This window comes from Sphaerodactylus townsendi, linkage group LG01 (assembly GCF_021028975.2).
Source record: "Sphaerodactylus townsendi isolate TG3544 linkage group LG01, MPM_Stown_v2.3, whole genome shotgun sequence".
NCBI classification, from domain to species: Eukaryota; Metazoa; Chordata; class Lepidosauria; order Squamata; family Sphaerodactylidae; genus Sphaerodactylus; species Sphaerodactylus townsendi.
In genome coordinates this window covers 174,284,016-174,299,082 of record NC_059425.1, presented here as the reverse complement: position 1 = coordinate 174,299,082, position 15,067 = coordinate 174,284,016, and the positions used below count along the sequence as shown (strand labels likewise).

General features: G+C 43.8%; 1 protein-coding gene across 1 annotated transcript in view; it reads left to right on the top strand.

Annotated features, from left to right (window-relative positions):
* The first annotated feature begins 9,451 nt into the window (after positions 1-9,451).
* Positions 9,452-15,067, top strand: part of LOC125438016 (beta-soluble NSF attachment protein-like) — a 32,573-nt gene continuing 26,957 nt past the window's right edge. Inside the window, exon 1 of the mRNA XM_048506149.1 lies at positions 9,452-9,676. Coding sequence (XP_048362106.1) covers positions 9,570-9,676 — 107 coding nt within the window. The 5' untranslated portion in view covers positions 9,452-9,569. The remainder of the gene's footprint in view (positions 9,677-15,067) is intronic.

Genomic DNA, 15,067 nt, shown 5'->3' with positions numbered 1-15,067 from the left:
GAGCTAAAAAGGTCCCAATTAGTAAAATTTTCCATTGATGAGAATGCAGAAATGGCTACCCTGCTTGACCTAATGAGACCAGCACTGTATGCAGTATTCCAGATGAGTTCCTCAAGGACAAAATTGCACCACAAGGCTACAGCTTAATGCTGACAAAATAAAGCCTCCAACTGAAGTGCAATAACAGACTTTGTACTTATATGTTTCATTGCAATCTCAAATGGAAATGTACACAAGTTTACAAGTATGTAACAAACCAGCCATCTCTATAAGAACAAGCTAGCTGGAAATCTAGACTCAGTGCTGAGCTCGTAATGAAACTTCAAGGCTCATTCTGTAAAAATGATAACAGAAATGCAAATAAACAAAAAAGTCCACAAAGAAACCCGCAGCCCAAAATATAAAATTTTAATACTTACAAACTGAATGGTAGTAAGAAACACAACTTGTCACATTGAAATAGGATAATCTACAAAAAACAAACCAGTATACAAAAATACAATCGGTATATATATATATATAAATAAATAACCAAATGGGACTGCACTCTGCTAGCTTGACTCCCGCTTCTCGCAAAGTCCTTACAGAAGCCAGAATATAAGGCTAATTATCCAATCCACAAAGAGACCTGTGAATTCTGTATATTTTATAGTCTCCACTTGTAACAAATACATTGGTAAAACATGGAGAAAATTGAAATTATGCATATTTGAACACTTCTCGTATCAGGAATGGAATTAAGGAAGTTCCGCTTGCTGACCATTTTTGTGTATGAATCATCCTTGAAATTCACTATGCTTTGGAGTTTTAGCCCTTATCTCTGATGTTGACGAGCGTGTGGATTGCAAATTACGTCACCTCCAGAGTTTCTTTATCTTTCTTTTGAATACACGCCACCCCTCTGGTTTGAATCAGTCAATTGACTTTTGACTGTTTTTGTAATGAGGGAATTATTGCACCTGGCTATTCTCTCTCTCCTCTGTGGATTGAATAATTAGCCTTGTATTCTAGCTCCTTTGCCACACAGCCCGGAAAACCCACAACAACCAGTTGAATGAAGGCCATAACTTCCTTTACAAAGTCAGTCCACCTCTTGTTTTTTCCTGCTATTTTTAGAGGATTCTGCACAGCATATTTATGAGTTGCAATCATTATAAATGAATTCGCTTTCCTTTGGGATGACAAGTTCATTTATAACAATTGCAACTTGTTAAAAATGTGCTGTGCAAAATCCACCTTTGACTTGTCGTTTTCAATTACTCTCGTCTTCTCATAATGTGACCTCTATTCTATTAGTGTATGAAACTGATCATGAGAACTTTTAAAATCTCTGGTGGGAAGCTGTCTCGAAATGTGTTCTTTGTGCCCCCAAGTTACCCTTTGAAGTTTACAATCTCCCTGCCACCTTTATCGTGTGAAAATAAAACTTTGAAGCAGCAAGATGCTAATGGGAACACAATGTGCCAATGCTCCTCTCTAGGCTACTTTATCTGTAAATGGAAACAATCCAAGACACATTTTTCATTTCTCCAGCAAAGATAGTTTGCTTCCATGTTCTTATTCAGCTTAAAAGGTCGAATAAGTGTGTTGGCAACTCCTTGGTGTGTTGGCAAAATGTCATTTTGTCTCCAGTGTTTTCAAAGTGAAAATTTTCATAAGGATTAAGGATCATAAGAAGAGATGGAAATCCAAATGTCAGACAACTCAGCATTTAGCCTTGAACCATAACATCTGACTGGAGTCTAGAAGGTTGGGCACAGGAGCCAAAAGACCTGTTTGGGAACTGCCTTTTGGGGAATATCCCTATCCAAAGGTGACATGTGGAAGAAACAGAGGCAGTTTGCTCAGCCTTGAACTCCTGAAACAGATACAGTCTTCAAGCACAGATAAAAGATGAGTGTGTGTTTTGCTTTGAACAGAGACATGGTTTGATGCTGAGTGTAGTGTGTTTTGGTTCCAGTCTGGCCCCTGCATAACCCCTAACATCAGGATCACAGATATGTGACATTTGCCCCTTTGCAACAGGGAACAGCTATAGCTTCAAGATCCATAATTAAATGTGTTTGAAATAATCCTTTTCTTTTAGGGAAACACGGGTGTGTGTGTGTGTGTGGGTGGGGGTGTGGTTGCACCCTCCAAAAAAATTTCTCCTACTTTCTGGTTGCTCCGAGGTCGAGGATCTCTGTAATCTGCGGTTCTGTGTAATTCCAGAAGAACATTAGGATCCACTTTGTGAGAGCTCCGACCCCTTTGTGAGAGCTCCGACCCCTCTATTGCCCTGCAAAAGGTGGGAGGGAGGGGAACAGAGTACCCCCAGGCATTTTTTAGCTTCAAAAACCTCTTCTCAGGAGGATAGCATGTGCATAATACCCAGGTGACTGCACCAATGACCACTCGATGAGCAACAGTCACAGGTAATTGCAAGCCTGTTTTATGGCAAACTTTGTCAGATGCGTGAAGTGAAACCTCCGTCTGTCAATACTTAAAATGTTCCAAAAGTACTTCTGCTCTGAGCCCAGACATGAGAGATCTGGAATGACTAAGAGGATGTTAACAGTACCAAAGTGGCAGTGAAGGCAAGTGGAATGTTTGTGCTGCAATTTGAAGCTGTCATTTGAAGGTTGTGTGTTCTTAAAAAGCATCTTCTGATCTGTTCAAAGGGGTGTTGAGACAGAGAGTGAATAACACAGCCAGAGCTGATGAAAACAGGAGTCTTCTGGGTTCTCTAATCGAGGTATTACAGGGCTCTAAATAACAGTGTACTTCAGTGGTTTCCAACCTTTTCTTTACTTGAGTACCCCTTGGTAACCCATTTCCCTAAAATTGTACCCCCATGTTAGCAAACCCATTAGATATTTTTTCTCATATACCTCCAAATGCTCCAGTGCATACCTTTGGGGGTACATGTACCCCAGATTGGAAACCACTGGTGTACCTCAATCGTTTTGAGGAACACGTTTGAATTTCTCATAAATCTTCATCATGATGCATCTTCAGTAGGAAAGGAGGGGAAGGAAAGGAAAACTTCCTTCAATTTGACAGTGATCTTACCTTATGATGCACAACAACCAAACTGAAGGAAGTTTTCTCCCCCCTCCCTCCCTTTTCAAATAAATGCTCAAGCTGATGATGAATTCTGAAGAACTTGAAAACTTGAATACTTTGTGATTTGGGAGAGAAGGGATCACAAGAGAAAGATGTATATTTATTTCAAACATTTATGTCCTGATTTCTTTCCTTGGACTCAAGGCATCTAATAGTGCAACAGTTTGGGAGACTGGAATTTCTCTGTGGGTCAGCACTGCTGTCTACAAGTTTTGCCTCATTTCGGTGTAGAGATCCTCCTCTGGAGCAAGAGACTATACCCAGGCCCAAATACATAGCAACACTGGCATCTAGTGGCTGCTATTTGAGGGTAACATCAATTCAAAAGAAGAGAGAACATATGTAAGAAGAGCTATACGCTATCTCAGAAAAAGATGTTAGTGGGGTTGCATATTCCGCTGCCACAGAACTCAACATGCCAGATCTTCTTTGTTGTAGAATGCTCCACCTGGGTCCTAGTGCCTATCAACCCAGGCTCATTTGTTTGAAAGTAAAAATGCATTTTGGCATTCAGTTTAATTATGTTCAATAATGCACAATGTAATGGTTTTAACAAAGGCAGCATGTAAATATGAATGATAATTCATTCAGGGCTATATTTTAATGCAGAAGCATACAATTTTCTGGACCGCTGCACCTCAGCTGACCTTACTAACATCTTTTTCTGAGACAGAGTATAGGCTCTATCAGACCAGTGGTCCAACTTTTTTTTTGCACAGAAGCCAACCAGTTGTCATGGAGGGCCAACAAATGGGGCATACAGGCCACGGCCTTCACTTGATATTGCTTTCTGGCAATGGAATTTAGGTTTGACTCCAGAGGTGGGATCCAGCAGGTTCTCACAGGTTCCCGAGAGTAGGTTACTAATTATTTGTGTGTGCCGAGAGGGGGTTACTAATTTGTGATCTTGCCACGTGATTTTTGCCTTAGTTACGCCCCTCCTCCGCTCCTCAGCAGTAGCGCGCAGAACTTGAAGCAGTCTAGCAGGAGGTGCACCGGCGTGCGTGGCAGCCTGCACCTGTGTGCATTCATTTCACGCCAAAGGACCGGCGCAGCAGCTGAGTCCTTGCCACAGCCCCGCCCAGGAATGCCTCGCCCCCGGAATGCCCGGCCACGCCCCCGTCGTGCTCCGCCCAGCCCCATTGGCGCTACGCCACTGTTTGAATCCCACCACCATGGGAACCTGTTACTAAAATTTTTGGATCCCACCACTGTTTGACTCCATGATGGCTAGAAGGCACTAATGGACCTTCTGCATCCCAAGAAGATGCTCTACCACTGAGCTATGGTGGCCCCATCCCAATCCAAAGTGTATGGGACCCTGCTTCTTGCATTCCTTTCAGACAGTATCTTGAAGTCAAAGAGTTGAACCCACACACCAGTCATGCAATCACATCTTCCATAAACTGCATTAATGTCACAGTGAGAAACCAGGGTTCATGTTCAACAAGTTCCAAACTTGCCATGCCTAAGCTGGCAGCGTCATTCTCCCCACATATGCATGTACGCCAAAAATATTCTAGTGGGGTCCTTAGAGACAAACAGATTATTGAACCTTTAAGATTTTGTGGGATAGGAGCCACTATTCAGGGGCATAGAATGGATTTGCTGTCAGTAGAATATACAAAGAGCAGTGGGATTTGCTGTCAGTAGAATATACAAAGAGCAGTTTCACAAAAGATTGTGAAACATACAGTGTGACTTTGCCAGGGCAACTCAAAAGGATCTAAGATGAGATCATCCACACTGGCTGAACTAGACATTTAAACTGTTGACCAACCATCTGTCTATACGGCTTTCTCCAAAGTGGACTTGAGAGTGTTAGAAATATACAATACAAATCCATCAAAATACAATTACAAAATCCCAGGCCGTTCGCAACTCCCTCGCATCCCCAGTTTTAAATTGCATAATCCTTCATGGAGTTACTTCACTCCAGGCTCATTGACGGGATTGCATTGGCAGTCATGTTAACTGGCTAAGGAAGAGGTCAGCTTGGTTGAACCCTTTCTTGATGCAGTCAAATCTGTGGATGAACTCAGATTCAGCAATTGAATGAGAAGTGCTCGTTGATTGTAGTATTACTGGAAGAGAGATGTGGAATGTAAAGTATAGCTGGATTTTGTCAGAGACCAAATCTGAGATTTTGGATGGCCTTTGGTGAGAAACCACCAAGAAAGATTTAGCAGAGGAAGGCTATGCCAAACCATCTCTGCTTATTAATCACTTGCCTTGAAAACTCCACCAGGAGTCTCATTATACACTGGTGTTCTGCCCCGCAGCCAGCGTATCGTTCCTGCGGGGCAGAAATTCTTGTACTGACACCATTAGAGTTTTGACACCATTAGAGTTGTGTTGCCAGAGACCCTAGGTGCCCCATAGTTTGCAAACCTCAAGCTGCAAGGTTTCCTTCCTTCTGGGTCGCTGCAGTCAAAAGGCAAGGTTGCCTGTTTTGTTTCTTTAAAGCCCTTTAAAGTAATATCAGTATTGCTTATATCGATCTTGTGGAGACTGCTTTTCGTTGCTTTTGCATTTTTAGGGAAAAGCCGGCCATGCATCCCAGAGAGGAGTGGGGAGATCATTGTCCCCCACAGGGATCCACAGCTAGCTTTTTCCTACAAATGTACAAGCAATGAAAAGCAATATTGATATTTCACTATAAGCAATATCTATATTACCTTTAAAGGATATCCTGCTTTTTGAGTGGGGGCAGGCAGCTGCGAGCACGAACACAACTGTGCAGCAGAAACTGGGACTCCTCCATGCGTTTAAACAAGGAAACGTGAGGAGACCCAACTGCGAAGGGACCGTGGGGCTAGGAGTGCCGCAGAAAGCACCCCATGCCTTTATGCTATGACTTAGAATAATAGAATCATAGAGTTTGAAGAGACTCCCATGGCCATCAAGTCCAACCCCTTGCAATGCAGGAACACACAATCAAAGCACTCCTGTCAGATGGCCATCCAGCCTCTCTTTGAAAACCTCCAAAGGAGGAGACTCCACCACACTCCGAGGTAGTGCATTCCACAGTTGAACAGCCCTTACTGTCAGGAAGTTTTTCCTGATGTTTAGGTGGAATCTCTTTTCCTTCACCTTGAACCCATTATTCCTGGTCCTAGTTTCTGGAGCAGCAGTAAACCAGCTTGCTTCCTCACCAATATGACATCCCTTCAAACATCTAAACATGGCTATTGTGTCACCTCTTAACCTTCTCTTCATCAAACTAAACATACCCGGCTCCCTGTCTCTCCTCATAGGGCATGGAGTCCAGACCTTTTACTTGATGGCACTTAACACACACAGGGCTTGAAGGATTCCTTCATTGATCTTGAGTATGTGTGGCTGCACTAGATGCTCTCTCCCCATCACTCATCAATTCATCCTTTCTGTTCAGCTGCCAACCTTACCTTGCAGGTCTTTCAAAGCAATTGACACAGATCCCATGTGAATTTCTACTTCACCATTCATATGTTTTGGCCTCAGAAGCCCATTGTAGTTGACCTCAGGTTTGCTACAGTTCACTCAGAATGTGCCACTGAGACAGATAGTAGTCACCTTTTAATCTTCTGCCATGACTTTGTGACATCATCACCGAAGCCAGATCAAAGCATTATGATGGACATTATGACATAACAGCACTTTTGCCCAATCCCTGTCATTTTCATTTTCTAAGCTCATTCACTGCCCCAGTGGTATATATAAGCATTCCACATTCAGTCCTTGACATTTCTGCTGAATGGATCCCAGGAGTAGGTTTTGCCAAAGATCTTTTTCTGCCTGAGACATTGTGTTTGTGTGACTTCTATGTCGCAATGACATCCTTTTGGTTTTCTCATTGATAAGAAGCAAGATGGGTCCTCCATCTTCCACATGACATATTTCCCTTAATTTTCCCTGCCCCAGAACACACACACCCTGCCATCCCTCCTGTACCACCAGGTTGCCCATATCGGCATACACTTGTGAAAATTACATCCACTTTGGCAAGGAGAAGAAATGTCTGATCTAATGTCTCCATCCATTACTACCCTCCAGGTATGTAAGATCATTAGATAGCCCTCCAGGCTGCTATTAAGAAAGTGGAATATTCAAAGTGCAGCATTAACATTGTGAACTTTAGAACTCCCTCTAGTGTTGTCTTCTGCCAGTGGGTGAAAATTTATTTTGTTTTCATTGGTATTCCCACACTTACTAGCCCTTCTCCCTGTTTGTATATTTTTATATGTTTATAATTATGTTTATTGAATTGTTGTTAATATCATCACCTTGGGGACCCTGATTTGGGTGGAAAGGCAGCACAGAAAGGATGTAAATAAATAAGTAGTAACAACCTTCTAACCCCACTGACTTCAACTGACTTGAAAGGTTATTTCCAGAGCTGCACTGAAAAACCACATTCCAGATAAGCCATCTTTATTGATATTTACGATCAGTTCCCACAAGTCATAGATCTCAGGTATACGGGGTTGCCTGTTTCCAGGTGGGCCCTGAGATCTCCCGGAATTACAAATGATCTACAGATCAGAGATCAGTTCCTTTGGAGAAAATGGTTGGTGGGTCCTATGCCATCGTCCCCCTCTGGGATCGCTCATCTTCCCAAAACCTGCTTTCCTCAGGCTGCACCCCCAAACCTTCAGGAATTTCCTAACCATGTTCTAAGATCTTTATATGCTGTGACTTGACAGCTGAAGCAGAAGGGCATAGAGTGAGAAGTATTTTGGGAGGGAGGTATGTATCCCTGTGTCACATGCATAAAGTGGTTTGGGGGCAGCTTTTCCCAACCTGGAGTTGGCAACCCTAATTCAGTGGGAAGGCTTGTGGTCATTAGCTTGGATTCCAATGGGCGGAGTGCCATGTTTTTAAGAATACTTGGGATTTTAGCCCCAGGGCAAGAGAGTGGTCAATTGAATAAAACAACCCTCCTGTGCTATCAGAAGCCATTGCAAGCCGGGAGGAGGGGCTGCCAAGATCCTAATACCTCCATAAGTCCTGAATGTCTCCCAACATTTGTCTATCCCCCTCCCCCAATAACTGATCTCATTTGCGCCATAATAATCTTGTAGGGAAAATGGCAGTTAGGGATGGTGGGTTCAATGCCATCATCATCCCCCTCTGGGATCACTCATCTTCCCAAAACCTGCCTTCCTCAGGCTCCCCCCCCCTCCCCAAACTTCCAGGAATTTCCCAACCATTGTGTGAAGATTAATATTGATTTAAATAATGATTTAATATTCATGGGTATAATGGAGGATAGAAGGGTGGATAAAAATATAGTTATATGTATAAAATAATGATTAAAGCAGCTCCTGCAACAATAGCCTTGGGCTGGAAAGAAAAGAAAAAATGGACATTTCAGAAATGGCTAGAATATATCTGGGAACAAGTGACACTTGATATTTTCGATATATTAACCAAAAATAAGACGTGGCAAGATAAACAGAAAGAAACTTTGAAGATATGGACCGTATACGTGGACTGGATGAAAGAAACTCGAGTCAATGAAGAAATATGGGAGAAGAGGCTACAGAGAATGAACTTACTGCTGTTTGTGTGACAAAACTATGAGGAAGATGAAACGGGGAGAGGGAGAAAGGGGGAAAATGTATTGTGTGAAAATGTATGAAGAAGGATATTATTATAAACTGTAAAATTTAAATGATACAATAAAAAAATTTTTTTTAAGGAATTTCCCAACCATGTGGTTCTCAACCTTCCTAATGCCGCAACCCTTTAATGCAGTTCCTCATGTTGTGGTGACCCCCAACCCTAACATTTATCCAACCCTAACATTACATTTATCCCCCAACCCTAACATTTTATCCATTATACCGCCCTATCCCCTCCGGGGATAGGGCGGTATAGCAAGTTTAATAAATAATAATAATAATAATAATGGAGAACACTGATGCAGAGAGTCTTAGGCGACCCCTGTGAAAGGGTCGTTCAACCCCCAAAGGGGTCCCGACCCCCAGGTTGAGAACCAGAAGCTGTGACTTGAAAGCTGAAGCAGAAGAGCACAGAGTGAAAAGTATTTTGGGAGGGAGGCATCCCTGTGTCACATGCATAAAGTGATTTGGGGGCAGCTTTTCCCAACCTGGAGTTGGCAACCCTAATATAATGGGAAGGCTTGTGGTTATTAGCTTGGCTTCCAATGGGCTGAGTGCCACGTTTTTAAGGACGCTTGGGATTTTAGCCCCAGGGGGTGGCCAGTCGAACAAAACGACCCTGTGCTGTCAGAAGCCATTGCAAGCAGGAGGAAGGGGCTGCCCAAATCCTAAATCTCTCCCAGCATTTGTCTCTTGCCTATCCCACCCCACCCCTGGCCTCCTTTGTGCCATAATAATCTTGTAGGGACAGAGACGTCAGACCCAGGAGGAGGAGGAGCGGGACGGAAAGGCGGAGCTGCGCGGGGCGGCCTCCTCCCAGCCTCCTCAGACCACCCCCTCTCAGCAACCGCCGCCGCGATGGATGCCGCCACTGCGGGCAACAAGGAGCGGGAGGCCGCGCAACTCCTGGCCGAGGCCGAGAAGAGGGTGAAGGCCTCCCAGTCCTTCCTCAGGGGCCTCTTCGGGTGAGCCAGCGGGGAGCGGGGCCGGGTCGACGAGCCCGACCTTGGCGGAGCGAAAGGGGGCTGCCCGTGGAGAAGGCAGCAACGTGTGGATGCGGGCGTTTGCGTGTCCCCCTTCCTTCCCCACAGCCCGCCGTCCGCCTGCGAGGGGCCCCAAACCGGCTGGAGGAATGGGGTCTGAGCGGGCTGGGGGAAGATGCTGTGGACTCCTGTGGCTTTTGGGGACCGGTTTTACCCCCTTTTCTCCTCCATTCTGGCTTTTCATTAAAACTATAAATAAAATATGTAAAATAGGAAATGAATATAAACAAAAAAGAGTCTTAAGGGCTCTTCCAAATTAAGAACAATAATATTCCAGCATAGTCTAGAATAAGATGTGGGAGGTCTTTAAAGTCCTGTTTATCTTTTCTCTGCAACGGACTAATGGGGCTGGAGTTACTAGTCTGTTGCAGGAAGAGAAGATAAAACAGGACTTTAAAGACCACCCACATTTTATTCTAGATTATGCTAGAATATTATTATTCTTAATTTGGAAGAGTCCTTAAGACTCTTTTTTATTCACAGTTCTGAAGCAAAGCTAGGATGGAGGGAAAAAGGGGGTAGAAAGGGATTTTGCCTGATATAATATGGACGTGGTTTATGTAATGGAGGGATGTCACCTTTTAATCTGTGTTCTAGGATCTTCATGTGCTGTGACTTGTGAAGCAGAAGGACATAGTGTGAGAAATGTTTTGGGAGCGAGGCATGCCTGGGTCACTTGCATGAAGTGGTTTTGGGCAGCCTGGCCCTACAGTTTTAGGGCAACCCTTGACGAATGTTGCGTGGCTCTAGGGTTCAGTCCCAAGTGTTTAGGAGTGAGTCCCCTTTCTGGCTTCGGGGTTTTATATTTTAATTTTCTAATTCTGGATGCCACAGTGAAATTTCCAGGCACCATAAGCGAGCTGGCGCCAGGGATTTGTTGAGCACTGTTTTACACCTAGTTCTCACAGATAATAGAGAAGAGAAGACCTCTTCAAACTATAGGTGGTGGCTCATGCCATCAAATGTTTCTCTTAAAAAGTGGGATACAGATATTTTAATAAAAGTCAGATTTTAAAAATCGGACCATAGACAGCCAGATGACTGCGAGATATGTTATAGCAGTGGTGGCGAACATTTGGCACTCCAGATGTTATGGACTACAATTCCCATCAGCCCCTGCCAGCATGGGAACACGGTTGTGAAAACAATTGTGCTTGTAAACAACCAGTTGTTAAATTACTTTAATCCCACCACGGAACCCGGTTAAATTATTTGAATCCCACCATGAGGTCCCCATTTCTTTGGACTCTGGTACCAGCGGTAGGAGTGATGGGCTGTCTCAGCAATTCTGGATTCTTAGCCATCCACCAGTTCTTGTAGGGCCAAAAGCGTCACTATTTGTTTATTCATTCATTCATTTTATTTATCACATTTTGTTAGCTACTTTTCTCCTTGGCATAGCCAAGAGATCTCACAATAAATAAATAAAAATATTATTAAAAACACCATAACAATGATAGAAATAAAACAACTAGAACAGTGATGGCGGAGCAGCACTAGGACCGAGTACTGATGCAACCCAAAGCCACTTATATGTGCAAAGATTGCCAACATGGCAATTTAACCTGAATAAGGTTTTAGTTTGAAAAAAACTACAGCTTGCTCCAAAGTAGTAATTGCTTGGGAATTAAGCTTGTTGAAGCAACAGATTACCCAGCGCTTTGAGCGAAAGGGTGAATCACGACCCTAGGAGGGTTTACTCAAGTAGGAGCCAGCCTAGATATGTGGGAGAGGTGATTTTCTGCTCCCCCCCATGATGAACTCTGTCTTGTGCCCATGCCCACAGAGGGCTCTGAAGTGCCACCTCAGCACCCGTGCCATGCGGCTCTCCAGATGTTCAGGAACTACAATTCCCATCAGCCCCTACTAGCATGGCCAATTGGCCATGCTGACAGAGGCTGATGGGAATTGTAGTTCCTGAACATCTGGAGAGCCGCAGGTTCCCTACCCCTGATTTAGACGGTTAAGAATTGCTATAAGAACCCAATTCTGATTGGGTCCACAGTGCAGTTGCAACAGGCAGTCTTGTTTCTCTCTGCCAAGCATTTTACAGTGCCGTCATGTCTAGTTTTGCCCTGATGCTGTAATCATAAGGAGACTTTCCTGGGAGTAATCCTCCTTGATAACAACACTTTCTTCTGAGTTGACCCTCCTAGGATTGTGCCTTTTGTAGAAGAGTGCTGTAAGAGTCAACTATTGTCCAGCCCCGGATCTATAAACCAATGCAGACTCGATAACTGTAGAGCTAGAAGAAGCCTTTATTGATATACATCAGCTGGCTAGAGGAAAGAAGCCATTTCTGAAGAGGAGCTGGTAGCTAGATTCAGGGGTCTGCAACCTGCGGCTCTCCAGATGTTCATGGACTACAAATCCCTTTAGCCGCTGCCCATGCTGACAGGGGCTGTTGGGAATTGTAGTCCATGAACATCTGGAGAGCCGCAGGTTGCAGACCCCTGACTGTATTACAGATATAGCAACCCCCTTTTCATTCCCTCCCTCCCGTTTTCACACCTCTACCCCAAACGAACCAAAACAATTCAAAAAGGAATGCAAGACAGATGCATGGCTGGGAAAGGGGAGGTAAGGCACTACCTGGCCCTGGGCATTTCTATTTCGTTATTCCATGCAAAATGAAAAGGGATCATCCGTCACCATAACCCGTCACCCTCGCTCCTCAGCAGAGGCATAGCAAGGGGGGAAAGCACCCGGTGCACTGGTGCATGCCCCGCCCCGGAACACCGCCACCCTGGGATGCCCTTGTCATGCGCCCCCATCCCCTTGGAGCTATGCCTCTGCTCCTCAGAACCGTCCTGTTTGATCGGGACCTGACAACTATTTGGGGCCTGACAACTATTAAGTAATGAATTAATTGTATTTCTGCTGTATTTGAACATAGTCAGCACTGCCAGCCATTAGCTGTAAAATTAGGAAAAGGGTTTTTTTGGTAACTTGGGGACAAATATTATTGAGATATCCTCTTGCAAAAAAATTATTTCAATTTAGTACCGTGAACCGGTATTGCTTGGCTTCATTGCTGAGCAGTGATAATAACATTAAGGCGGTTACATCAGGAACACCAAGATCAACATTGTTTTCCATCTATTACATAAGCATGGATTCTCTAATGATTCATGCACTTATTATAATCAGATATGAATAAATAATTTGTCCAGTAAACATAAAGCCAATGCTAAATCTGCCAAATATGATTTAGCTGTATGCCCTTCCTTGGCAACTTCAATATTTTGAAGTCGTTTTATATTTTCAAAACAAACTACAGTGCTTTGGGCAGGTAAAAAAAAAAGATTTAGCCAAGTTATCTGATCAGTTATTAGTTGAAGCATTAGCTTTACCAGAGAAAAAGATAATTTAATCATCTACAAATTTGTTACTTATGTTAGTTACAGTTCATTTGCTTTTGTGAAATAATGAAATTGAAGTTTCAATTATATCTAATGAATGATTACAGCAATGTTAAATAAAGTTTCTGTGAATGTAAAGGAGTCCTTACACAGTCCTCTCAGGCTTTCACCTCGGAACAGCATGATCAGCTGGATCATTCCAATTTTTTAAAAAAGAAATTAAAAATAAAACACAATAAGAGCAACAAACACCAATCAGGTTGTCTGTGTACTAAATAGGTAGGAGATGTGCAGCTATAGCAAATGGTCACAGTGTGTAGCTGTAAAAACTACAATTTAGAGTTTGTTGTGTGTATTTTATAAAGGGTAAGTTTTTGGGTTTCCCCTAAACCAGTGATGGCGAACCTATGGCACGGGTGCCAGAGGTGGCACTCAGAGCCCTCTCTGTGGGCACACACAGAGTTCATCATGTGGAGGGGGGGAATCGCGCCCCCCCCCCACACACACACATCTAGGCTGGCCTGGGCCGCTTGGCTCAATTATTAGCATTAAACCTAAGACCTAGTTTTGGGGAAGCAGTGTAGGTAATCCTGTTAAGAGCTGTTAAACCCCACTGATTTTCACGCAAAGAACTAAAGCGCGATCCTTTACCTGGGAGTAAGCTCGGTTGCTTGCTTCTGAGTAAACCCTCCTAGGGTCGTGATTCACCCGTTTGAAGAGTTGCACGGTTGCTTCAAAGCAAAGCCAACAACTACCACCAAGCTTACTCCCGAGTAACGCATGCCTCAGAGCCAACCATTTTTTCTAAATGAAAACCTCAGTATTCAGGTTAAATTGCCGGGTTGGCACTTTGTGATAAATAAGTGGGTTTTGGGTTGCAGTTTGGGCACTCGGTCTCAAAAAGGTTCGCCATCACTGCCCTAAACTCTCATGATCTTAGCTCTCGAGCTGTCGTACCTGTGGGACTGCCTCTCCCAGTATGGCCACCTCTGCCTTCCTTTTTTGCCTTTTTTTCTTCATCACAGGACTTCTTTTGACTTTTGAAAAGTTTTATTGCAATACACAAAGCCACACATTCATATTCACACGATTTGTATGGAGTTTATCTACATTTACATTTTTACATTGTTACTTTCAATATATCTTCATATCTAATAGCATATTTATTGTGTGTAGTAATGCACTGCTGACCCAGCAGCACCGTAGTAGAACGTTGGGACGCCAACGGACCTACGGCCTTCTGGTCGCACCGCAAGACCTCACCTCATCCCCCCCCCCATGAGAGTCACGGGAAGTCATGAACTGTCTGGCTCCAGTCACCGGGCTTAGGGACAATGGTCTTGCCCCCAGGTGAGGATTAGGCTCAGACGCCACGCTCCTCTCCCAAGACGTAGCTATTGCAGGTGAGATCACATGCATCACATGATGATCTCCAGGTCTCCCGGTCTCCCGCTCATCTCCCTACCCACCTCCTTTACACGCCCACAATGAAACCCTAATAAAAGGTGCCAGAGACCAGCACAGGGAGGGTTGTCAGGATCACGAAATCCCGCGCTTCCTGTTGCTGACGCTCTCCACCAGATGAGAACCCTCCTCCTCAAGGCTCCTCAGCCTATTCCTTAGCTAATGGACTCCCCATGGGATGACTACAATTGTGAAACATATATTACCCAACGCTTTCTTCTTCTGTTTTGGTTTAACTCGATTAAACTTTATTCTTAGTTTTCTGCTGTATAATATTTTAAAAATTCCATTTTTCTTGAAATTTTGAAATTGATGTATTATGTATAGAGGGTGTTTATTTTGCCATCATTTCATATTTAGTTAATTTACACATCTGACAACTGTAAGATTACAGGGCCTTTTATAAGTGCCTGGCCCATTAATTGCCTGCTTATCAACAACCGAGGCAGTGGAATTTGTAGTGGTTGCCTCTTCCGTCTGGAATCAG